The sequence below is a fragment of the Macaca mulatta genome, chromosome 11, assembly GCF_049350105.2.
Source record: "Macaca mulatta isolate MMU2019108-1 chromosome 11, T2T-MMU8v2.0, whole genome shotgun sequence".
NCBI lineage: Eukaryota > Metazoa > Chordata > Mammalia > Primates > Cercopithecidae > Macaca > Macaca mulatta.
In genome coordinates, this window is record NC_133416.1 from 116,910,253 (window position 1) to 116,935,863 (window position 25,611).

The 25,611-nt window shown below is 49.1% G+C and overlaps 1 protein-coding gene and 2 long non-coding RNA genes across 9 annotated transcripts in view; 1 reads left to right on the top strand and 2 right to left on the bottom strand.

The window, feature by feature from the left end:
• Window positions 1–24,502, top strand: part of FAM222A (family with sequence similarity 222 member A) — a 56,001-nt gene extending 31,499 nt beyond the window's left edge. For 3 of the 6 annotated variants that reach the window (XM_077952739.1, XM_077952741.1, XM_077952740.1), the window contains one exon: window positions 22,000–24,490. In XM_077952739.1, the coding sequence (XP_077808865.1) occupies window positions 22,000–23,276 (1,277 nt within the window). In that variant the 3' untranslated portion in view covers window positions 23,277–24,490. 6 annotated transcript variants of the gene reach the window in all.
• Window positions 1–25,611, bottom strand: part of LOC114670944 (uncharacterized) — a 39,547-nt gene that overhangs the window by 12,088 nt on the left and 1,848 nt on the right. The window lies entirely within an intron of this gene.
• Window positions 113–1,100, bottom strand: LOC144333052 (uncharacterized). Its single transcript, XR_013401381.1, has 2 exons — window positions 1,003–1,100; window positions 113–588 (listed from the first exon to the last, which is right to left on the bottom strand). It is a non-coding gene; the product is annotated as an uncharacterized LOC144333052 (long non-coding RNA).

The window sequence follows — 25,611 nt, forward strand, 5'->3', positions numbered from 1 at the left end:
GGCCTCACGCCATCCTCCAGCCTCTGCTTCCTGATCAGCTGAGATTACAGGCGTGAGCCACTACACCTGGCTACAGTGTAAACTTAGTTTTATATGAATGAGGTTGAGTATCTTTTTGTGTCTATGCCATTTGTTTTTCCTTTGACTAATCTACTTATCTCCTTGGCTCCTTTTTCTTGGGGGGGGTGGGGGGTGGTTTTTGTCCTTTTTGATTTGTAGGAGCTATTTGTATATTTGTATGTGATGGAATCATACCTCTGTGCTATGAGTTGAAGATATTTTCCCCAAATTGGTTGTTTTTGATTCTGCCATGGAGGAGTTTTGTTGGGGAAGTGAGACTTATCCTTTTATGGCCTTTGGATTTTACTTAGAAAGCAAAATTCGGATCATACTTAGAAAGTCCTTCCTCAGGCTGAGATTATTATTTTTTAATTCCCCCAGGTTTCTTATAGATCTTTGATGGTTTTTTTTTTTTTTTTTTTTTTTGAGACGGAGTCTCGCTCTGTTGCCCAGGCTGGAGTGCAGTGGCCGGATCTCAGCTCACTGCAAGCTCCACCTCCCAGGTTTACGCCATTCTCCTGCCTCAGCCTCGCGAGTAGCTGGGACTACAGGCGCCCGCCACCTCGCCCGGCTAGTGTTTTGTATTTTTTTTTCGTAGAGATGGGGTTTCACCGTGTTAGCCAGGATGGTCTCGATCTCCTGACCTCGTGATCCGCCCGTCTCGGCCTCCCAAAGTGCTGGGATTACAGGCTTGAGCCACCGCGCCCGGCCTTTGATGGTTTTTAAGAAATGTATGAGGACTGGCGTGGTGGCTCATACCTGTAATCCTAGAACTTTGGGAGGCCAAGGCAGGCGGATCACCTGAGGTCAGGAGTTTGAGACCAGCCTGGCCAATATAGTGAAACCCCATCTCTACTAAAAATACAAAAATTAGCCAGGCATGGTGGCACACGCCTGTAATCCCAGCTGCTCGGGAGGCTGAGGCGGGAGAATCGCTTGAACCCAGGAGGCAGAGGTTGCAGTAAGCCATGATAGCTCCACTGCACTCCAACCTGGGTGACAGAGTGAGACTTGGTCTCAAAAAAAAAAAAAAAAAAAAGGTATGATCTCTGTATGACCTATATTTTATTGGGTACAAAGCGTGAGGTATGGATCCAAATACATTCAAGTATCAGTGCAATACTGTTTTAATTATTATGTTGTTTTAAAAAGCCTTATTGAAATATAATTCATATACCATTCACCAATTTGGAGTGTACAAGTCAATGATTTTTAGTATATTCACAGCATTATGCAGCCATCATCACAGTCAATTTTAGAACATTTTCATCACCTCAAGAAGAAAACCGACACCCATCAGTAGTCACTTCATCTCTCCCCACCAACCCCCTCCCCTTTCTCTACAATTTCCCTATTCTGGACTAGTGACTGACTTTTTTCACTTAGAATAACATAAGTTCATCTGTGTTGCAGCATGTATATATCCAGGTTGAGTAGCCCTTATCGGAAATGCTTGAGACCAAAGTGTTTTGAATTTTGGAAAATCTACATTATACCAGTTGAGCATCTGAAATGCTCCAATGAGCATTTCCTTTGAATGCCATGTCAGCAGTCAAAAACTTGCAGATTTGGGAGCACTTTGGATTTTAGATTTGGGGTGCTCAACCTGTAATACTTTTTTTTTTTTTTTTGAGACAGAGTCTCGCTGTTTCCCAGACTGGAGTGCAGTGGCACAATCTTGGCTCACTGCAGCCTCCGCCTGCCAGGTTCAAGCGATTCTCCTGCCTCAGCCTCCCGAATAGCTGGGATTACAGGCACGCACCACCACACTTGGCTAATTTTTGTATTTTTTAGTGGAGATAGGGTTTCACCATGTTGGCCAGGCTGGCCTTGAACTCCTGATTTCAGGTGATCTGCCCACCTTAGCCTCCCAAAGTGGTGGGATTACAGTCATGAGCCACTGTGCCCAGCCATGTAGTACATTTTAGTATTTGGTAGAGGTTGTTGCTCCTTGTTCTCACCCTCTACCCAAATTTCCTTGGCTCTTTTATTATTTTCCTGTCTGAACTATAGAATCAATTTATCTAGGTCAAAACAAAAATCCTATTTGTGTTTCTACCGGGATTGCATTACATTTACAGATGAATTTAGGAAGAAATGACACTTTTATGATGCTGCCTTTCCCACCAAAACATGATACACTTCTTCATGTCTCTCAGGAATGTTTTAACATTTGCCTGGTTGAAATCTTGCACATTGTTTGGTTAAGTTTATTTCTGGATAGTTTAGCTTTTTTAGCTAGTCTTGTCTTCCACAAATGAAGGTTGCTTATATGAAGGCTGTTAAGTTCTGCCACCTTACTGAATTCTTTTATTGTTCCCAACAGTTCTTCAATTTAGGTGCTTGGGTTTTCCAGTTATTCTATCATATGGTTTACAAATGATAAATTTACCCCCTATTTTGTTTTATACCTTAATTTCTTTAATAGTTGGCTACTATTTCTGGAACAATGAAACAATAATAGTGGTGATAATAGACATTCTTGCTTTGTAGCTTCTAGATTTTCCCATTAAGCAAATTCTGGCTTTGGGGCAGATAGTTTATCAGGTTAAATAAGTCTCCATCTATTCCTGTTTTGTTGAGGATTTTAAAAATCAAGAATGGAAGGTGAACTTTGCTGAAAGACTTTTCAGTGTTTATGATCACATTTTTTCCCATTTGTGAATTAATATGAATAATAGATTTTTTAATATTGAACTATCCTTGCATTCCAAATTAAACCCCAGTTGGTCATGGTAAATATTTCTTTATAATATACTGCTGGATTGGATTTGTTATTTAGGATTTTTGCCTCAGTCTCGTCAAAGAGATTGTTCTTTGGTTTTCTTTTTTTGGAACAATTTTGTTTGGGTTTTCCTATATTGCACTCACATCATGAAGAAAATAGAGGCTTTCCTTCTTTCTCTTTGCTTTGAACAGTTTAAATAGACATGGAATTATCTGTTCTTAAAAGTTTGGTTGATCCTCCATGAACCTGTTTGGGCTAGTGCAGTTATTTGGGGTGAGTGGGTAGCTCTTTGATAATGCTATTTCTTCACTAATAATTAGTTTGATTGTTCTACTGCTTTTTGAATGATTTTAGTAAATTATGTTTCTCTAGAAAAGCATCCATTTTATCCAGGTCTTCAGATTGACTTGCAGTAGTTTGAACTAAATAATTTTTACAACTCTTAAGTGATGAGTTCACCCTTATTTCTTATATTGTATATTTTGTGCTCTTTTTCCTGTTTTTCTTCATTAGGTTAGTTAGCTAATGATACTATCTATCCCCTTTCCCCAAAGATTCATCTTTAGGATTTATTTATTAGTAATTATCCTTTTCTGGTTTCTAACTCATTAATTTATGCTTTTATCTTTATTAAAACCTTTCTGCTTTTAGTTTTTTTCCCTTAGAGAGTTACATTTTTACATTAATTTTTTTAAAAAAAGGAAAAATTCAGGCTACAAGGCTCTGAGCACTGCTGAATTGTATGTAGTATTTTCATTATTATTATTTTCTAGATATTTTAAATTTTAACCTAAGACTCATTTGAGTCCCACACATCCACTCAAATAGTAGGTGTTTTGTGTGTTTTTTTGTTTGTTGTTTGTTTTGAGATGGAGTTTCGCTCTTGTTGCCCAGGCTGGAGTGCAATGGAATGATCTCGGCTCACTGCAACCTCCGCCTCCTGGGTTCAAGTGGTTCTCCTGCCTCAGCCTCCCGAGTAGCTGGGATTACAGGCTCCTGCCATGATGCCCGGCTAATTTTGTATTTTTAGTGGAGATGGGGTTTCTCCATGTTGGTCAGTCTGGTCTCGAACTCCTGGCCTCAGGTGATTCGCCCATCTCAGCCTCCCAAAGTACTGGGATTATGGGCGTGAGCCACTGCGCCCAGCCTTGTGTTTTACTTCTAGGGTGGTGGTAGTGTTTTTATGATCAGAGAATCTTATCTACTATTTCTACTTTTTAGGAATTTTTTGAAACTTTCTTCATGATATAACCTATGGTAATTGTTGTAAGCTTTGTGGATTTTTTTATGGAGACTTAAAAAGTCACTTTGTTTTCAGGATTCAGTTTGGTGTATACCAATTTTATCTCCCATTAATTAGGCTATTAGGTTTTCTATATCCTTACTTAACTGTCATGGATAGAGAAAGGAACTAGACACCTACTGCTAACATGTTCCTGTCTATGTCTTCTTGTAGCACCTGTATCTTTGGCTTTTTGAATGGTGATGCAATGTTATTTAATGCATAGATATTAATAACCTTAAATCTTCATAGTGAATTATATCCTAAGAGATAAAATTGAATCCAGGCCAAAAAGTCCAGGATTCAATTGTATCTATTAAAATGGTAATCTCTGCCTTTTAAATTCACATTTTTCTTAAAATCTTTGCCAATCCTTTTATTTCAGCTTTTCTGAATTACTTTGTTTAGATGTGACTCATATACTATAGAGTTGGATTAAGCTTTGTGGTCCAGTCTGAATGCCCTTTTTTTCTTTTAATAGGAGAGTTAGGCCATTTACATTTATTGATATGACACATGTCTGGTCTTAGTTCAGTCATTTGTGCTTTATTTAAATTGTCCTAAAAAGTCTTTAACCGTGTGATTTGTGTTCTCTGCTTTGTTTTGTGTACCTACTAATCATAAGGAAGGTTAGTGGCTTTTTTCTAGTGGTATAACTATTCTTTAATTCTTTTTTTTTTTTTTTTTTTTTTTTTTTTGAGACGGAGTCTCGCTGTGTCACCCAGGCTGGAGTGCAGTGGCCGGATCTCAGCTCACTGCAAGCTCCGCCTCCCGGGTTCACACCATTCTCCTGCCTCAGCCTCCCAAGTAGTTGGGACTACAGGCGCCCACCACCTCGCCCGGCTAGTTTTTTGTATTTTTTTTAGTAGAGACAGGGTTTCACCATGTTAGCCAGGATGGTCTCGATCTCCTGACCTCGTGATCCGCCCGTCTCAGCCTCCCAAAGTGCTGGGATTACAGGCTTGAGCCACCGCGCCCGGCCATTAATTCTCTATTTCTTTAGAATAGTATCTATTATTTTCCCTAAGAGGAATAAAACAATGAAATTGGTAGATTTTCTTTTTCTCTCCACAATATTTTTGTAGAGTTCACTTCATATTTTCAAACCTCTATTATCTAACATCAGTTTTAATGATATCTTTTGATTCCAGCTATTAAAGATGAGGATATCAGGCTGGGCACAGTGGTTCACACCTGCAGTCCCAGCACTTTGGGAGGCCAAGGTGGGCGGATCACTTGAAGCCAGGAGTTCGACATAAAGACTAGGATATCAGTCTACTTATAATCCTGTCCCCTTCTTTCCTCCTTCCTTTCTCGTTTGTTATTAGCAATGCTATTACTGTATTCTCAGGGCTTATAACAGAGCATCTGGTATGTCACCACAATCCCCACATTTGTTTCTTTAATAAGAATAGTGCTCACTACCAAATCTTTTGCCTTGGTTCACCCATTGTCTGAAGTTGGTCCTCTAGTATATTCCTTAAGAAGGCCTCATGCGAACAATACTCCTGGAGTTTCTGCACATTCAGAATGGTCTACTTGAGTGAGTTATAAAAAAAAGCAAGTTCCTGGTTCACTTTGTTTGCTTGAGGATTTTGTGGGTTTTGTTCTACTGTCTTCTAATATTGCATGTTGCCATGGAGAAGCTGAGGATTGATTTTCCCACATCTATTTGATTTCGATCTTTCCATATCTTTCATGTACAGTTACTTGACGAGGATGTGTCTTGGAGTTGACCATATAGAGTCTATTTTCCCTGGAACACAGTACTGTGCCCTTTCAGCATGCAGATCTGAGGCTTATATTTTAGTTTCCTTCCTTGGGGACTCCAGTTAAGCACATATTGGCTATCTTTCACCTATCTTCCCTATGTAGCTTTTTCTGATTAGACCTTTCTGACTCATTTTATGTTGCTCACTTTTTTTCCTATGTTTTCTGCACCTTTTTTTTTTTTTTTCTTTTTCCTGTGCTCATTCTATTTCCCCCTTTACTTGGGCAGTAAGCTTTTTTTTTTTTTTTTTTTTCCTGCTCTTGTGTATCTTCTTTGTGTTTTTGCTTTATAGAAACAACTGCTTACTAAATTTTTTCTTTTTTTTTTTTTTTTTTTTTTTTTTTTTTTTTTGAGACGGAGTCTGGCTGTGTCGCCCAGGCTGGAGTGCAGTGGCCGGATCTCAGCTCACTGCAAGCTCCGCCTCCCGGGTTCCCGCCATTCTCCCGCCTCAGCCTCCCGAGTAGCTGGGACTACAAGCGCCCACCTTGCCCGGCTAGTTTTTTGTATTTTTTAGTAGAGACGGGGTTTCACCGGGTTAGCCAGGATGGTCTCGATCTCCTGACCTCGTGATCCGCCCGCCTCGGCCTCCCAAAGTGCTGGGATTACAGGCTTGAGCCACCGCACCTGGCTTATTTTTTCCTTCTTGATAAAGTACTTATCTATGATCTTCATCTCTTCTGTGACTATATCCTTCTGATGAGAAGTGTTTTTGGCCAACCATGAATTTACTTATGCTTTTCCTTGCTTTCATTTTTTAGTCTATTTTTTATTAGGTCCTATGCTGGTTCAATTTAGATTATTTTTATTAGGCCCTATGCTGGTTCGATTTAGATTACGTAGGAGGAAATGAGTTTTTGCCAGTCCATTTTCAGCTTAGGGAAGAGCAAGGCCCTGTCCTGAGCTAACTAAAAATTTCTGTATGTGTGCTCATTTATCCTCTCTTTCCTCAGACCCAGGTTCCTGCAAATATGGTTTGTAACCCCACCTATTTTTCTCTTCTAAACCAAGTAGGTCTAAGGGAAGAGCCTGTCACCAGCTGACAAACCCCTACTTTCACTGCTTCAAATAAGGGGTTTAGATTTGGTACTCAGGGCATGCCCCTCACTTTTGGAAAGTGTTCACTGCTGACTTTGAAATCTGCAGTGTGGCCCTTTTTTCTGCTTCTTAGCCCTACTTGATCTCTGCTACTATTGGCAGCCTGTTCTTTTTTGTTCAGGGGTTTAGCAGCTACACTGTATTCCACTACAGGAATAAAAAATGGTAACATTTAACCAGCCCTTCCTTGATGGACATTTAGGTTGTTTCTAGTCTCTCACTATTCTAAACATTCCTGTAATGAACATCTTTGTACATGTGCATCCGTGCAAAAAAAAATTCCGGCTGGACTGTCTCAAAGGGTCTGTGCCTTTTAACCTTTGATTGCTACTGTCCAGCCGTCAAGACTCCCTGCCCTCTGCTACCAGATGGCTAGAGGAGGGGCTGGGCCTGATGACCTGTGCTGGCCCTTTCTTTCTGCTCCGAGGCTGGAACAGGAGAGTGTGGATGATCACCAAGGACATCCTGCCTCCCCCGCCCATTCAGATCCTTTGACATCTCTTCACTTATTGGAAAAGACAGTGACTCTGCCTATAATTGAAGAGCACGGGAAACAGGAAGGCAGGAAGAGAGATAAGCAGCTAATTGAATTGGGTGCCCTGCTGCTGCCAATCAGTGCCTGGATGCTAAGCCAAGTAGGCTCCTGCGCTTTCCTCCTAGGCATGGTTGTTGGGTGATAGGGGCCCAGATCTCTCCTCTTGTCCCTGTTGTCCCTGGACAGAACCAAGACAGGAAGGGCTTTGTGACCAGACCTGGGGTCATGCTGTGTTTTCAACCAAGGGAGAAAGTTCTCGACCAGGCTATGGGCGAAATGATCTTGGATGAGTGGGTTCGGCCTTCTCCCTGTATAAAACAAGGGCTCAGATGAGGTGGACCTAAGAAGCCACCCAGCTCTGGCTGTCTGTGATGATAATGTCAAAAGCTTGGTTGAGGGGGACGAGGTGGTCCAGTCTGAGACCCCTGTCTCCCTTTTCCCGTAAAACAGGGATCAGAGTAGCTTGTGATGAGGTCTGGCTGTATGCTGAGAAATGGCCAGGGAACCAGAAAGAGCCACAGTTCACTTATCTGGGATCCAAGGTCAGATGGGCCAGAGGAGGTGGTTTGCAGTGAGCTGTGGGTCTGGGAGTTTGGGCAGCAGGCTGTCGTGGCCTATCCTAGGTGACTGGAAAAAATGACCTGCAGAAAAACAAAGGAACCTGCCTACCCCTGGGCCAGCAGCCTGTGGATCTCAACTGCTCAGGGCCTTCCCCACTAATTAATAAATATTTGACTTTCCCATTATGGAGTTAATATGCAAACTTTGAGTCACACGCTGCCAAAAATACAGGCTGTGCAGAAGCCCCAGAGGGGCACCATGGGGGCCGGCCGCGAGATGGGGGTACTCAGGGACTGGGCCTCGTCCCTGTCCAAGGGTCCCAAGGAGGGTGGAGCCAAGGCAGCTGTCCCAGGAGGCAGACATGAGCACCCACCCTCCTCAGCTGGACCTTGGGTAAGTGATGTGGCCTCTCTGTGCCCCAGGCTGCTCTTCTGTGGCTGAGGGTAGCGTGCCCATGCTGCCCCATCCCCGTGAACCCCTAGGGCACAAGCTTTGGGACTGTCTAGGGGTCAAATACGGGCTATGCCCTGATGGGGGTGTGTATGTATGGTCTTGGACAAGTTAGTGACTGTGCCTCAGTTTCCTTTGCTGTGATATGGAGACAGGAATGGAAGGAGGGGACCCTGCAGGGCTTAGCAGCTGACCCAGACACCTCACCTGCCCGCATCCCAGGGGCGGGAACCTCTTTCCCTCAATATCCATGCCCACAAGGGGGCAAGAAACTCCGCCACCCATATTGCTCATGATAGATGAGAAGCTTTGAAGGGCTTGTCATCCAAGAGGATCAGGGAGCAGCTCTTCCCCAATTCCCACCCTCACCCCACCCCCACCCTACAGATCCTCAGGACACTGACAGGCTGGAGCTACTGCCCAAGTGAACCGCCGTCCACCAGCATTCCTGCAGGTGCCACTGCTTCCACTCATGCTAATAAAAGACGGAAGAAACAAAGCAATTTAAAATTCCAATGAAATTAAAAATAAATCTAGGGCCGCACAGCAGATTCAGTTATGTAGCTGTTGCTGAGTGCAGCTTGAGGGATGGAAGGAAGGTCTGGGGCCGCCCCCTGCCGCGGGTACCAAGCGTGCAAGAGGACAGAGGCTCGGAGATGAAGGGCCGGGAGCGGGCCAGATAGATCTCATCCCTGTTTAGGATTTAACAACTAAAGCTAAGCTCCGAGCCAACTAGGAAGGAAGTCAACCTCCTTCATTTACCAGAGTCCAACCACGATCCACTACAAACAAACTCGAGGTTTGATAAAATCAGAGGGAGACAAAGATCCAAATCACTGCTTGTCCACACACTGCACAGAGGCTGTGGCCAGCACAGATAAGCGAGGACACGTAAATTAAAAGGTAGTATAAAGATTAGAAAGGAGTAAAATTATCTGCATAGAAAAACCCAAGAACCCAGTTGCAGTAGTCCCAGCTACTCAGGAGGAGTTCAAGAGATCAGCGTGGCCAACATATTGAGACCCTGTCTCTAAAAAAAGAAAAAAAAAGAAAACCCAAGAGAATAAGACGTTAGCAACATAAGATCAACATATTAACACAACTGTACTCCTTGACAGCAGAGGCTGGCAAACATTTTCTGTGAAGAGCAGATATTTTCAGCTTCGCGGGCCATACAGTTTCTTTTGTAATTTATTAACACTCCAGTTCTTGCAGGAATACAGCCACAGACATACATAAATGAATGGGTGTAACTGTGTTCCAATAAGACTTTATTTACAAAAGCAGGCAGCAGGCCAGATTTGGCCCACAAGGCAGTAGTTTGGGACTCTTTCTTTTTTGAAACAGGGTCTTGCTGTCACCCTGACTGGGCAGTGGCATGGTCATGGCTTGCTACAGCCTCGACCTCCTGGGCTCCAGTGATTCTCCCACCTCAGCCTCCCGAGTAGCTGGGACTACAAGCTCATGCCACCATGCTCAGATAATTTTTTAATGTTTAGTAGGGATGGGGTCTCACTATGTTACCTAGGCTGGTCTTAAACTCCTGCCTCAAGTGACCCTCCTGCCTCAGCCTCCCAAAGCACTGGGATTACAGGCATGAGCCACTGTGCTTAGCCTGTCCATTTTTTGATTCAGCAATTTGTCTTTTTATGAAGTTGTAAAACTTCTTCATGTATTCTAGATACAAGTCCCATATCAGGCGCATGATCTGCGAATATTTTCTCCCAGTCTGGAGTTGTCTTCACTTTCTTTGTGGTATCCTTTGAAGCACAAAAGTTTTGAATTTTGATGATGTCAGGATATCTTTGGTCACTTGTATTTTTGGTAAGAAGGCTTTGCATATCCCAGGGTCATTTTAGCTCTTTCATTTAGGTCTGTGATTCTTTTCTTTTTTTTTTTGAGATGGAGTTTTGCTGTTGTTGCCCAGGCTGGAGTGAATGGCACATCAGCTCACCGCAACCTTCCTGCCTCAGCCTCCCAAGTAGTTGGGATTACAGGCATGCGCCACCATGCCCAGCTAATTTTGTATTTTTAGAGACAGGGTTTCTCCATGTTGGTCAGGCTGGTCTCGAATTCCCCACCTCAGGTGATCTGCCCGCCTCGCCCTCCCAAAGTGCTGGGATTAGAGGTGTGAGCCACTGTGCCTGGCCTGTAATTCATTTTAAGTTTTGTGTACATCATGAGGAAAGTATCCAACTCCATTCTTTTGCATATTGATATCTAGCTGTCCCAACACCATTTGTTGAAGAGATCAGTCTTTCTCCTACTGCATTGTTTTGGCTCCCTTGTGAAAATCAATTGACCATAAATGTAAGGGTTTATTTCTGGATTTTCTTTTTTTTTTTTTTTTTGAGACGGAGTCTCTCTCTGTTGCCCAGGCTGGAGTTAAGTGGTGCCATCTTGGCTCACTGAAAGCTCCACCTCCCGAGTTCATGCATTCTCCTGCCTCAGCCTCCCGAGTAGCTGGGATTACAGGCGCCTGCCGCCACGCCTGACTAATTTTTTGTATTTTTTTTTAGTAGAGATGGAGTTACACCATGTTAGCCAGGATGGTCTTGATCTCCTGACCTCATGATCTGCCCACCTCGGCCTCCCAAAGTGCTGGGATTACAGGCGTGAGCCACCGCGCCTGGCCTATTTCTGGATTTTCTATTCCATTGATCTATATATCCATCTTTATGCCAGTACCACACTGTCTTGATTCCTGCAGCTTTGTATTAAGTTTTGAAATCAGAAAGTGTAAATCCTCCAACTTTGTCCTCCTCCTTCAAGATTGTTTTGGCTATGCTGAGTCCCATGAAGTGTAGTCTCAGCTTGTCAAGTTCTGCAAAGAAGCCAGCTGAGGTTTTGATAGAGATTTGCATTGGATTTATGGGTCAACTTAGAGAATATTGCTGTCTTATTATTGTCTTCCAATCCATGAACATAGGGTGTTTCCATTTATTTCTTTTAACAATGTTTTACAGTTTTCAGATTTTGAGTTTTGCTCTTTCATTAAATTTATTCCTCAGTATTCTTTTTGATGCTGTTGTAATTGGAATTTTTTTAATTTTTGGATTGTTCATTGTAAGTATATAGAAACTGTTGATTTTTGTATATTGATCTTGTATCCTGTAACCTTGCTGAACTTCTTTATTCTAATAGTTTTTTAGTGAATTTCTTCGGCTATCCTGTATACAAGATAATGTCATCTGTGACTAGAGATGGTTTTACTTCTTTCTAATATGAATGCTTTTTTTTTGTCTAATTGCTCTGGCAAAAACTTTTATTACAATGTTGAATAGGAGTGGAAAGATACTTTGTCTTATTCCTGATTGTAGAGAGAAAGAATTCAGTCTTTTACCATGAAGTGTCATGTTAACTATGTAGTTTTCATAGTTTTTTGAATATTTTTATCATGAGGGATATTGATTTGGCAAATGCTTTGTGTCTACTGGGATGAACATGTGGTAGTTGTCCTTCTGTCAATATGGTATTAACATTAATTGATTTTTGGATGTTGAACTAACCTTGCATTCCTGGGATAAATCCCACTTGGTCATGGTATATAATCCTTTTTCTAAGTGGCTGGATTTAGTTTTGCTAGTATTTTGTTGGTTTTTGCATCTGTATTCATAATGGCTATAGGTCTATAGTTTTTTGTGTGTAATATCTTTGTTTGGTTTTAGAATTAGGATAATACTGGTCTTACAGAATTCATTTGGAAGTGTCCTCTCTTTTTTTAATGGAAGAGATTGTGAATAATTAATTCTTATTTAAATGCTTGGTAGAATTCACCCATGAGGCCATCTAGGTCTGGGCTTTTCATTGTGGGTAGTGTTTTGATTGCTAATTCAATCTCTTTACTTGTTATAGGTCTATTCAGATTTTCTATTTCTTAAGTTAGTCTTGGTAGTTGATGCCTTTCTAGGAATTTGTCCATTTCCTCTAAATTATGAAACTCGGACAAAAGAGGCAAATGGCCTTTATGGAGAAGATAAGTTTATTCAGTGGTATTTTTTAAAGACCTAAATAAACTTAGAAATATGTCATGCATATAGACAGAGATTCAAATGGAAGAAGTTCAATCCAATCCCTATATCTTGAGCATTTATGTGTGTGTAACTCAAAAGCTGACTTAATTGATAAAAACAAAGGGACCAAAAATGGCCAAGGCACTTTTGAGAAAGAAGTATCAGGGTTGGGGAAGGGGCTTGTCCTGTTACAGCTTAAAGTTGAGACAGTGGGATCAGCACAAGGACCAGGAGACAAAGCAGGGATTGCAGATCACTGGGGAGACAAATGCCATGCTGGGACAAGTGGTTATCCATAGGGAATAAGTGACAGAGGAGCCCTACCTCACACCATACCCAAAAAGGAATCCCAGGCAGACTAGAAATCTAACTTTTGGAAAGCGAAACCATATCATTCTTTGATGAAAATGATGAAGAATATAATCCCCAGGATAGAAAGGATTTCCAAAATGAGAGAAAAAAAAGACAAGCCACAAATTGCGAGTGGGTGTCTGCAACACTTATAATGAACCAGTGTCCAGAATAGAGAGCCACGGATGTGGCTGCAGAAAGACAGTGATGGGAACAGGCAGAGAGCCAGTGGTGGGGAGGGAACGGGACAGGTAGGTGAGTCAGAACAACACATATATGGTTGGAGACAGACAGGAGTAGGTCTATGTCTGGAGGAAGGTAGAGATGAGGCCAGGCTAAAGGCAAAAGGACAGGCAGCAACATCAGGACAAGACAGGAAACACAGACAAATCTGGAGCCTTGGGTGCAGGCAGAGAGTAAGGTGTGGGCTCCCAAAGACAGAGCCCTGCTAGGGAGTGGGCAAGGGAAACTGAGGAACATGGGAGTATCAAGAAAGTCAGGCTAGAGAGGGATTAAAGTGTCCCCAGCCCCACCTGCAGGGCTACCTCGGCTGCTTCAGGGCTGTGGGGTATAGAAGTTGTGTGTAGATAAACGTGTGCCTAGAGCACCTGACTGTCTTTGTATGTTGAGGGTGTCCCTGAATGTCTGGGCACACATGTGAGCACCTCAGCACATGTATGTAGCTTGCATGTGTGCACATGTTAGAGAACGAGAGGCAGGGTCCTTTGTACAGGGCTCATTGTTCCCTGCTACCCTCCATTGCCATTTCTGGCCCAGAAAGAGCTAGAAGGAAGATGGTTAGCCTTTTCTGAGCACCTGTACCAGGCTGACTGACATGCATTCTGTCATTTCATCTCCATTCCCCTGCCCTCAGGGGAAACAGACATCAGGAGAGCTGTAGTCACTTTCCTGAGGTTCCCTGGCTGGTCACGGGGGCACGTGGATTCACACCTGTGGCTGACCTCAGGAGCCCTCAGGCTACCGCCCCAGTCATTGGGCTGGGGCAGGGTCCCTGGGACAGCCAGGAAGGTATGGAGCAGCCACTCCTGCCCCTCCCATAGAGGCTGGAGAACAGCTGTGTCTGCCCTAGCCCAGCCGCCATCCCTGCCCCCCCTCCTGGGCGACCTCATTAGGGATTCTGCCTCTGCCACCAGCTAATTAGTGTCACGTTAATTGAGCATTCAGGAGGCTGCCACCTCCAAGGGCAGAGTGTGGCAGCGAAGGGGAATGCAGATGTGGAGCTGCTCCCCCCGATGAGCTGGGGCCAGGCCCTGTGCCAGGGACCCCTTCCATCCTAGAGAAGCCCTGGATGCCCCTTGCTCCCCCATTTCAACACAGATAATACCCTGCGCCCTCACAAAGGAGGCAGTAGACAAAGCATGCAACAGCTTGAGAAAGAAACGACAGTGGGTGAACACCTACTGTGTGCTTGCACACCTTTCACTCTCCCCTCTCCTATGGGAAGGCGAGAATTTGCTCCATTCTACAGTCCACAAAGCTGAGGTCCACCAAGGAAACCCCTTCTCCAGGGGCATGCCCAGTGAAGCAGTAGGAACCTAGGACCGCAGGGGGATCCAGGAGGTAGCTCCGGTGCCAGAACTCAGCTCCAAGCCTCCTGTCCGCCGCTCCCATCTCCTTGGACAGGTGACTTGCCCTCTCTGAGCCTCAGCTGCTCATCTGTCAAATGGGGGCAGCCCCAGAATGCACCCCACAGGGTGATGAGGGCTGAAGAACAGACACGCCTCTCCCTGGACCCAGCCTGGCCCTGCCTGGCTCACTCTGCGGTAGGTGCCTGGGGTCCCATATCACAGGCCCTGTGGTGCAGTGTTGCAGTGCAAGCTCCTCACTGCTCCACAGTCCCTCTGCACACCCCCAGCCCACTCCGCCTGCCCTGCCCCCTCCTCAGCTTCTGGAGGCCTGCTCTCGTGTCTCCCTGTAGCAACATTAAATCCCACTCAAAGGGCTGGTTTTAATTGGCTTAATATACTCGTTAATAACCGCATCTATTTAACACACCTGTAAAAGGCCCATACCATTAACTTAATGGCAGCGGCAGCTCATCCAGCACTTCCAGCCCAGCCAGCCTTTTACATTTCCCGACAAGTCTTTAATGGGGGCCACAGCAGGCAGAGGCAGAGCAGGGGAAGGAGTGGCCCAGTACACAGTGGGGAGCACCCTGGTTTCTGCACATTCGAGCCCAGATGCTGCCTGGCGGCTGCCCCTGCAACCTCTCAAAGGCCTGGGAATGGGATTCTTTGGCCTTGGAGCCGCCATCTATGGGACGCTTCCCAAGCACCCTCGGTGGTGGCAGCCACAGTTATTTAGATGTCAGGGTGGTGAGAAAAAACAGGATCTGCTCTAGAAGGTCTCCAAATCTAGACTGGGATAAAAGTCGACCGTCAGCTACAGCATGGGGGTCCTACAAGGGCACATCAGGGGCTGCCTGGCTGGGGGACACCTTGGCTGAGATCTGAGGGTCAGGAGAGCCAGTGGGCCAGGGGTGTGTAGGCAACTTCTCTTACTGCATTTACCCAGCACACAACGCAAGCTCCTACTGTGTAGCACGCACCAGTGGGCACCAGTGCATGGTGGAATGCTGGGTCCCTGCCTCATAGACAACACCCCCGCAACAGTCCCACATTCACCACTTTGGATCAGGTGCTGTGCCCCACAGATGAGGCCCTTCGCATAGGGGCGTCAGGCAGGGGAAACAGATGCAGACCGGGAGAGCAGTCTGTCCAGGTAGTCAGCACGGGGAGGCAGCGCTTCAGTTAGATCCTAAAGGACCAGTGAGCCTTCGGTTATGGAGGGAAGAGGGCACATCAGTGTGAGAGAACGGGCCCAAGCCACAGTACTGACGCTGCCCAGTGACTGAGAGCAGAGGCCAGGGGGATGGAGGACCTGGGCTTAAATCCTGGCTCACACATCCTCTCACGGCCACCAGAGGTCTCAAACTGGCGGCCTGTGGGCCACATCCCGCCCACCTGGTGTGTGGTTGGCCCTGCTGGGTATTTGAACGCTGCTTAAATGTGAATTTTCTCTGGACAGGACACACCCTCCCCGCCCACCTCAGTCCCTGCCATCTGTCCTCTATAGGCATTTGTTTGTGCCCCCCGCTTGACACTCTACTCCTTGAACGTCTGACCTTCTCTTCTGAAGCACGGGGCTGCCATGAGGACTGCGCAAGGGCAAGGCCGTGAGGGTTTGGCACAATGCCTGGCCTGGAGGGAATAGTCAACAGAGGGTGGCATATGAGAGGAAGCTGGGGACGCTGTGTGTGGCTCCAGGGGCCTGTGGGAAGGAGGCCTGGGCCAGGTGGCCAGGGCCTTGAATACTACCCTGAACAGCTCAGACTCACACAAGAAGGAGCTCAGTGGAGGGCGTTACAGAAAGAGGCAGCTGGGAGCTTGGAGGCAGTGGAGGGGGCTGTGACGAAGTCATCACCAACCCTACAACCATGTGCCCACTGAGGGTAGGCACTGAGCTAGGCCAGCTCTTAACAGCTCTCACAGAACCTCCCAGGTCCGCAGCAGTATTCACCCATTTCACTTGAGGGAAAATGAAAGCTCAGAGAGGGACAGTGGTGTGCCTAAGGCCACACAGCCAGTGTGTGGCAGAGCTGGGATTTGAACCAGAGCCATGGCTCAGAGTCCACATTCCACCTGCAGCCCCACCCCCAGGCGCTGTAAGGCTGCCCCCCAGGCCTCTGTCTTCCCAGGAGTAGAAACTGCCTCACCAAGGCGGGTGGGGAGCCAGAAGGGGCCACAGGAGTAAGAGGAGCTTTGATGCAGCTGCCAAGGGCACTACCCCAGGCTCCAGGCAGGACCCGAGGAAGGCAGGGAGCTGTGCACCCCTCCCCACATCCTAAATCAATACTCAGTCACTGGCTACTGGCAATTATAGAAAAGCACAGAGAAATAAAATCCCCTGCCATCCCATAACCCGCGCCCTCTTCCCCAGGTGGGCTGCGGTCAGCATTTGGGGCTTGTTTCTTCACGCCTTGGTTCCACCTCCTTCCAGAGAGGAGAGCGCCTGTGAGGGTGTAGTTAGCTACAGGCACGTGGGAGCAGCCTCTTTCCATGTGCCTGCCCCGTCCATATCCCCCACATCTCCAGGGCCTCTCGAACCTCATGTTTAGGGCCCAGCAAGTCCCATTGCTTCTGAGGGCCCCTGGGTGTGGGTACTCTGCCTGGAGCCGGCAGTTGGGCAGCTCCTAGGGCTTCCTTTGGCCCCTCTCCAGCCAGCAGCCTGAGGGGTCTTAGGAAGACCCCAGTCAGATCTCTGTCTTCTTGGCTCAGAACCTTCCAACGTGGAAGAAGCCCCCACCCTTTGCTGATTGCATGCTCTTGGGAAACTCTGAACTTCCACTTCCTGCTCTGTACAGCGGGACCTGCATGAGTCACCTACTGCTGTGTGACAAGCAAAACTCAGTGACTTAAGGCAGCAACAGTCACTTAATATCTCTCATGGTTTTGGTGGCTTAGGAAGTTGGGAGCAGCTTGCCTGAGTGGTTCTGCTCAGGGTCTCTCATGAGGTTGCAGTCAGGATATTGGCCAGGGCTGCACTCTCATCTGAAGGCCTGACTGGGGCTGGAGGATCTACTTCCAAGAAGTCTCACATGGTCTTTTTGGCTGCAGTTCATGGCCACATGGGCCTCTTTCTCCATGGGCTGCTCCAGTGTCCTGACACAGCAGTGGCTTCCCCCAGAACAAGTGGTCTGAGAGAGTGAGTGAGGAGGAAGCCATAACTACTTTTATGACTGAGCCCTGGAAGTCATATTCTTTCACCTCCAGAGTATCATACTAGTTATACAGGTCAGTCCTGTTTAGTGTGGGTCTCAGGGACTGGACAGGGCATGAATACCAGGAGGTATAAAAATCATTGGTGTGAGTGGCAGATCATGGAGGCCAGCTGCCAAATGTCATAACTTGTCTGTTTCCTCATCAGTAAAACGGGGACTATCTCCCACCTCTAGGTTGTTGGGGCCTCCAAACGAGAGTCGTGAAGAAAAGCCATGGAGGCTGGACGCCGTGGCATCTCAAAGTGCTGACCTGTAATCCCAGCACTTTGAGACACCAAGGTGGGAGGGTCACTTGAGCCCAGGAGTTTGAGACCAGCCTGGGCAACATGGTGAGACCCCATCTCTACAAAAAATATAAAAATCAGCCAGGTGTAGTGGCACACCCTTGTAGTCTCAGCTACTTGGGAGACTGAGGCAGCAGGATCACTTGATCCTGGGAGGTCGAGGCTGCAGTAAGCTATGACTGTGCCACTGCATTCTACCCTGAGTGAGACCCTGTCTTAAAGAAAAAAAAAGAAGAAGAAGAAGAAAAGCCATGGCCATGGAGCCTAGCACATACTAGACACTCACCAAAATGAGCTTCTGTATTATGGCACTTTCTGTGGAATGGCAGAGGGACCAGGTCACCCTCACTGAGCCCTGTTGACCACATGGGGGCAAAATGCCCCTTCTTTCAGTGAATGGGGACTAGGAACAGGCATTTTTCTTCTTCTTCTTCTTAAGGTTTTAAACACCTAATTTATTCCATCCATTAGATAGATTTTGTAGATTTAATCATTTTCACAGTTGGTGGCTCATTGGATACTCAAGATAAACTCCAAATGAAAGTATAATGGTGAGGACAAATGAGTTTTCACACCACAGTGGCAGAAACTTGCTTGGGAAGAGAGTTTAAGAGGAACAAAAATACATACAGATATAATTTTTTTTTCCCCGGCAGCTGCTTTTGCTGACTCCAGTAGGTTACCACAGTTAATTTCACCAGTTTTGTTCATCTGTAAAATTGCATAAAAGTGACATTTTTGTGCTCATTATAGCAACTGCTGATTTATGGCTGGTAAATGAAGAGCTGGTCCCTTTTTTGCGGGACTCTCCGAGTGGCGCTAAGTGCCCATGAAATTGCTTGTATAATGTAGTTTAAATCCAATCTCGGAGAAAGATTCCCCCGTTGGCCAAAGTGACATTTCCATTCTCCACACCGAGTTTATTTTAGGCCACTTAGGAGGAGGCTGCCCCGGGCAGCGTCAGGATGGGGGCCATGGCCGGTCTACTTGCCCAGCTCCAGCGAGGCCGGATGGACGGAGAGCCACCTATTTCTTCACTCCCTGCTGCCCTGGCCAGGTCAGACCACACCGTTCACCCCAGGGCAGAGGCAAATAAGCCGACGGAAGCTCATTTGCCTAGGCTCATAGGCCTGCCCATGCCTTACCCTGCTTAAAACCTCCCATGGCTGCCCAGTGTTCCCAGGTCGGGGCTTCTCCCCCTTGGTACCGCTGACAGTTGGAACTGGACCCTTCTCTGTGGCAGAGCTGTCCTGTGCATTGTAGGATGTTTAGCGGCATCCCAGGCCATGACCCACCCAATGCCAGTAGCACCTCTACCCCTAGCTGTGACAGCCAAACATGTCTCTACACACAGCCAGAGTGCCCCGTGCAGCGAGAGCCGCTGTCCTGCAGCGAAGAGGCTCTCCCTGCTCTGGCTCGAGGCCCTCCCGGCCAGCTGCCTCTCTTGGGCTTCTCTCTGCAAGCCTGCCCCAGGCTTCCTCTCTCCTCCTGAGTCATTTACAGTTTCCACCAGACTACTTACCTCCCAGGGCCGTTGCCTGGGCTGTTTACTCTGCCTAAAATCTGTTTCTCTTCTCCCTTTTCACCCCTTCTACCAGTGGCCCAGGACTTAACCAGGATATCGTTCCTTTTGGGAAGCTGTCTCTGGACCCCCATGTCCCGCCACTGCCTGTTCCTCACCATCCCGTTTCACTTGGACGAGCCCCGAGGGTGTCAGGGACAATGCTTTAGAAGGATGGGACGTGGCCTGTGGCCTTCTGATCAGTGGGGAGGTAGCACGGTCCGCACTTTATCCCCGCTGCAATGCCAGTCCCACCTGTGCCCGTTGGAAGGGTGGTGTGAGCCCCCTGCCCCTTCCTTATCTGGGAGGGCCCTTTCTCTGGGCAGACGGGGAGGGTATTAATACTAACGCTCACAGAACGCCAGCTTTTGTTAATGCCATCTACCGTGCGTGACCTGTCAAACCCTCCCAGCCACCTTGGGAAGTAGTATTAGCAACAGCATCACCCCATTTCACAGATGAGGAAGCAGAGGCTGAGTGGTGAAGCTCCTCTCCCAAGCCCCCCGAGAGTCATGAGCTCTAAGCACCTGTGATGTACCTCACCCCTTACTGAGCCCCCTGGTGCCTCTATTCCTTGAGGCTACCTTGCAGACCTGGCATGATCATGACCCCCTTTCTACAGGTGGGAAAACAGGCTCAGCTGGGCAAACTACATGCCCAGCGCCATTCCATCTGCCTCATGAACTCTACCACCACCACTTTCCACACCCCCTCGGCCCCAGGAAAGCCGTGGGCTACCCTTGGGAATGTCTCAGGACCAGGGAGGGGCTTTGGATCGGGGCAGGAGTCTGCCCGCCATGGCCCTCCTTCCCCACGGCAGGGCCAGTTGTGTCCACTTACAGTGGCACTACTGGGTACAGCCTGCAGCACAGAGCATACCCTTCAGCCCCACGTGGATGGCTCACTAAAAAGGCAGCAGCAGCCACGCTGGCCTTGCAGGTGACCAGTAGACTCAGGGAGGGGCCGGGAAGCAAGAGACAGCAGCTCGCTCTGGCGCTAAGCCCCATCTGCCCTGTTCACATAGGAGCATGCTTCACCAGCCCATGAGGTGGGCAGGGGGTCACCATCCCGTTTCACAGGTGAGGAAGGGAGGCACAGGGAGGATAAAAGGGTTAGAAGGAAGGAATGTCCCCAGAGTGGTGACAGAATAAAAGATGACACCAAGCACTGGCAGGTTGTGGGGTCACTGGAACTCCTGTGCTCTGCGGTTGGGAGTGTAGCCGGGCATGGTCTCACAGGTAAATGGTCAGGCATTTTCTCCCAAAGCCGGGCAGCGGCATCTGCCCCATGACCCAGAAATTCCATTCCTGGGTATATTTCCAACAGAACTCTGCATGCGCTAGGGGCCATGGCACTGTATTTATTTACTTTTATTTTTTTGAGACAAGGTCTTGCTCTGTCGGCCAGGCTGGAATGCAATGGCACAGTCACAGCTCACTGCAGCCTCCAAGTCCTGGGCTCAGGTGATCCTCCCACCTCAGCCTCCAAAGTAGCTAGGACTACAGGCATGCACCATGATGCTTGGCTTCTCTCTCTCTCTCTCTCTCTCTCTCTCTCCCTCTCTCCCTCTTCTTTTCCATAGAGATGAGGTCTTGCTGTGTTGCCCAGGCTGATCTTGAGCTCCTGGGCTCAAGCAATCCTTCCACAGTTTCCCAAAGTGCTGGGATTACAGGTGTGAGCCACCTCACCCAGCCTGTGGCACTATTTCTATCAGCTAGAAACAACCCAAATACCATCAAGAATAGAAAGGATGGGCCAGGCACAGTGGCTCATGCCTGTAATCCCAGCACTTTGGGAGGCCAACGCAGGAGGATCACTTGAGCTCAGGAGTTTGAGACTGGCCTGGCCAACATGGCGCAACCCCGTCTCTGTAAAAAATACAAAAATTAGCCAGGTATAGGGGCGCATACCTAGGATCACTTGAGCCTAGGAGGTCAAGGCTGTAGTGAGCCATGATTGCACCACTGCACTCCAGCCTGGGTGACAGAGCAAGACCCTGTCTCTAAAAGAACAGAAAGGATGAACAGATTGAGGCATAGTCACACAATAAATACCATATAGCAATGAGACAGGCCAAACTACTCCCCACGCAGCCACCTGGATGACTCTCGCATAGTATGAAGTGACAGAAGCCAGGTGCAAATGAGTACATACTGTAGAATTCCATCTTACCACTTACACAAACCAGGCACAACCAGTCCGTGTTAGAAGTCAGGATAGTGGTTAGCGTGGTGTGCTTAGAGACTGGGAGGGGCCCGGGGATTAGCAATGTCCTGTCTCTTGGCCTGGGTGCCATAAAACAGTTGTGTTCCTTTTGTGAAAGTTCATCAGGCTTATGATGCAGGCAGTTCCCTGCACTTTACACTCAAATTCAAAGTTTAAAAATGTAGAAGGAATAAGGAATGAAATGAATGGGAAATGAGTGGAGGGGGAGGGACTCGTGAGCCCTGTGGGGAAAGGTAGGCGTGGCCTCCTGATGGACCCTCACACGCGCTTTCCTCCCGCAGGCGAGGCGGTGGCCAGCGCCATGCATTCCTCCCGCTACCCAAGCCCGGCAGAACTGGACGCCTATGCCGAGAAGGTGGCCAACAGCCCGCTGTCCATCAAGATCTTCCCCACCAACATCCGTGTGCCCCAGCACAAGCACCTCAGCCGCACAGTCAATGGCTATGACACCAGTGGCCAGCGCTACAGCCCCTACCCACAGCACACCACTGGCTACCAGGGCCTTCTGGCCATTGTCAAGGCCGCGGTTTCCTCCTCCAGCACGGCCGCACCAGCTGGGCCCGCCAAAAGTGTGCTCAAGAGCGCCGAGGGCAAGCGGACCAAGCTGTCACCGGCCGCCGTGCAGGTGGGCATTGCGCCCTACCCAGCGCCCAGCACTCTGGGGCCCTTGGCCTACCCCAAGCCACCTGAGGCGCCTGCTCCACCACCCGGCCTGCCTGCAGCCGCCACTGCCGCCTCCGTCATCCCCCTGCCAGGCCGGGGCCTGCCCCTGCCACCTTCCAACCTGCCCTCCATCCACAGCCTCCTCTACCAGCTCAACCAGCAGTGCCAGGCCCCGGGCGCCGCACCCCCTGCCTGCCAGGGCGTGGCTGTTCCCCATCCCAGCCCTGCCAAGCACGGCCCAGTGCCCAGCTTCCCGAGCATGGCCTACTCGGCCGCAGCCGGTCTGCCCGACTGCCGGAAAGGCACTGAGCTGGGCCAGGGAGCCACCCAAGCCTTGACGTTGGCTGGGGCCACCAAGCCTGCAGGGTACGCAGACAGCGGCCTGGATTACCTGCTGTGGCCGCAGAAACCACCCCCACCACCACCCCAGCCACTGCGTGCCTACAGTGGGAGCACGGTGGCCAGCAAGTCCCCCGAGGCTTGTGGGGGCCGGGCATATGAGCGGGCCAGCGGGTCACCCCTCAACTGTGGCGTGGGGCTGCCCACCAGCTTCACCGTGGGCCAGTACTTTGCAGCCCCCTGGAACAGTGTGCTGGTGACCCCCACCAGCGACTGCTACAACCCGGCGGCGGCAGTGGCAGTCACGGAGCTGGGGCCGGGGGCAGCCCGGGAGCTGGCTGGGCCTCCCGCAGATGCCCTCTCGGGCCTGCCCAGCAAGAGTGTGTGCAACACATCGGTGCTGAGCAGCAGCCTGCAGTCGCTGGAGTATCTCATCAATGACATCCGGCCACCCTGCATCAAGGAGCAGATGCTGGGCAAGGGCTATGAGACGGTGGCTGTGCCCCGGCTACTCGACCACCAGCATGCCCACATCCGCCTACCCGTCTACAGATAAGGCCTGCCCTGCGGATGCACGGACACGCAGACGGGGCGTGGAGCAGGGAGGCAGGTGGAAGAACAGGGTGGGCGGCTCACAGGGGCGCTCAGCCCCACCCTGTGCCTGCTGATGCCCACAGGGAAGCCAGGCTGGTTGCCGCCTTGCTGTGGCCGGATGGAGGGTGGCAGGGCAACCTCACATACCAAGGCCCCTCCCCACCATCGGTTGCCCCAGGACACAGGGAGGGCCTGGGGGCAGCCACTGACGCCCACGCCTTCCTTTAAGCTGGCAGAGGCAGGGAGAGAAAAACCACTCGAAAACAAGAATGGTTCTTTCTGGGCCTTCTGGGACAGAGGCCCAGGCTAAGGTGGGGTGCAGGAAGAAACGGGCGCACCAGAGTCAGGGTGGGGGCAGAGCAGCCCCCAGGGGTCAGGCAGCTATGTTTCCCCACGCTGACTCCCCAGTATTCTGGAAAAGGGGCACAGGAGGCCGATAGGAAGTCACTGGGCCCAGAATGTCTCCCCACCAGCCAGGTGAAGACCACTCTGACAGAGGCCCCAGCGACTATACCAGTCCCCCTGTTCCTCCTCCCCTTGCCCCCACCATTCCTTGCTAACACAGAGTTGCACCCCATCCCCATTCTCCAAACCCTGGACTACCATCTTCCCCCTTCTCTCCAATACATCTTATAGGGCTGCTGAGTACAGTTGTGCAAGCTGTGCACTGCACAAGGGCACCTTGTCCAAGGAGACACCACTTTCACCCAAACTTGTATATTTATTACAATTTTCTGCATCTTGAGGAAGGGGCGTCATTTTCCTGTTCGCACAAAGGCACCACAGGGGCTAACAATGGGCCTGCAATCTTAGATCCCATTCAGAGAGAACCGCCCTTGCCTTTGAGGGGTCTCTTGGGACCGTCCTGGTTTTAACTGGGAGGCCTAATCCAACTCCTTTCCTGCAAACCACCCTCCAAGGCCTGTCCCACACGATCAAGTGGGGGAAAGACAGGCAGGAGTCCCCTCATGAAGTCCCCAAGTCCTGGCCCCTCTGGCGCTCTGGAAGCGGTACTGTATCTCTCTCCAAGGCCTGTTCAAGCACTAAGTGCATTTACAAATCTCTGAGAATGTTTTTTTTTTATACTAAAATTGACCATTATATTCTACTGTGAGAAGTGCAGTCTGCACTATATTGTTTTAAAAACGAAGAGAAAGAAAAAAAAAGGAAAACACAGATGGTGCCTCAGCTGTCGGGTTGCTTTCGTAGCTCTTGTTTTCGTTTTCTTTCTTCCTCCCCTTAGGAGTGAAAGGGGCTGTCTCCTCCCAGCTGACCAGGCTTGCAGCCCAGGAGGGAAGCGGGCCAGGAACCTCCGGGTACCTCCTGTGCGTGGGGCATTCCGCACTCAGTGCTTCCCCTCTTCCAGCTCTTTCAAGATGGACATTGTCATTTAGCACACAGGCTGATGGCCGCTAGGTCACGGCCAGCGATCCATCCCCACAGCAGCAGAGACAGAACCAAACGGGGCCCTCTTCCTCATTCCCTCGATGGTGGTCTCGAGGGGGCATCTCCCCTCCACAATTTATTCCCAGCTCTTCCTCTGTACCTGGCATGCTCCAAGGGGCCATGGTGGCAGTGGGGCTGGGGACAGGCCACAGTGGCTAGGCAGCAGCCATCTCCATGGCCAACTACATCTCAGCCAGGCCAGACACCCCAGTGCCCACCCACCCCCTGCTGTGGTGCCCAGGGATTTGCAGGAGACCACCCCCGCCCCAGGGAGCTCAGCATTTATTAGGCCCTGGCTGTGGACCAGGCATCTTCCTACATACTGTATCTTGCCAGAGCCCCACAACACCCTTGCGGGGGGGAGGCGTTCTAGAGGAGAAAACTAAGACTTGAAGCAATCTGTGCGAGGTCACACAGCAAATCTGTGGGAAGCTGGGGTTCAAACCTCACAACATGGACTCTTCCCTGTGTCCCATTCCTGCCTTCGCCTCCTCCCATCTCTTCTCCCCCAGCCTCCTAACCCAATATTAGGGCCGGAGAACTGGAGAGCTCCCAGCTAAGGCAGGCCTCCCCTCCCATTCACAGAGCCCTGCTAGGGTGGCTGGCAATGGTGAAGTCCAGGGCAGAGATGGGGCAGAGGGGACGCCTTGGATTTGACTCTGCGGTGGGTGGTCCACCTCCCTGAGACCAGGCATCGAAGTCAGGCAGCACATACTACCCAGTCCACAGAAGAGGAAACAGAGGCTCCGAGAGGAAGGGACCGTGTCCGGCAGGGGGGACCCGGGCCTTTCTGCACTGGGTCAATGAGCCAAGCACATCACCCCAGCCCCTGGGGAGCAGGAGCCGGGCCC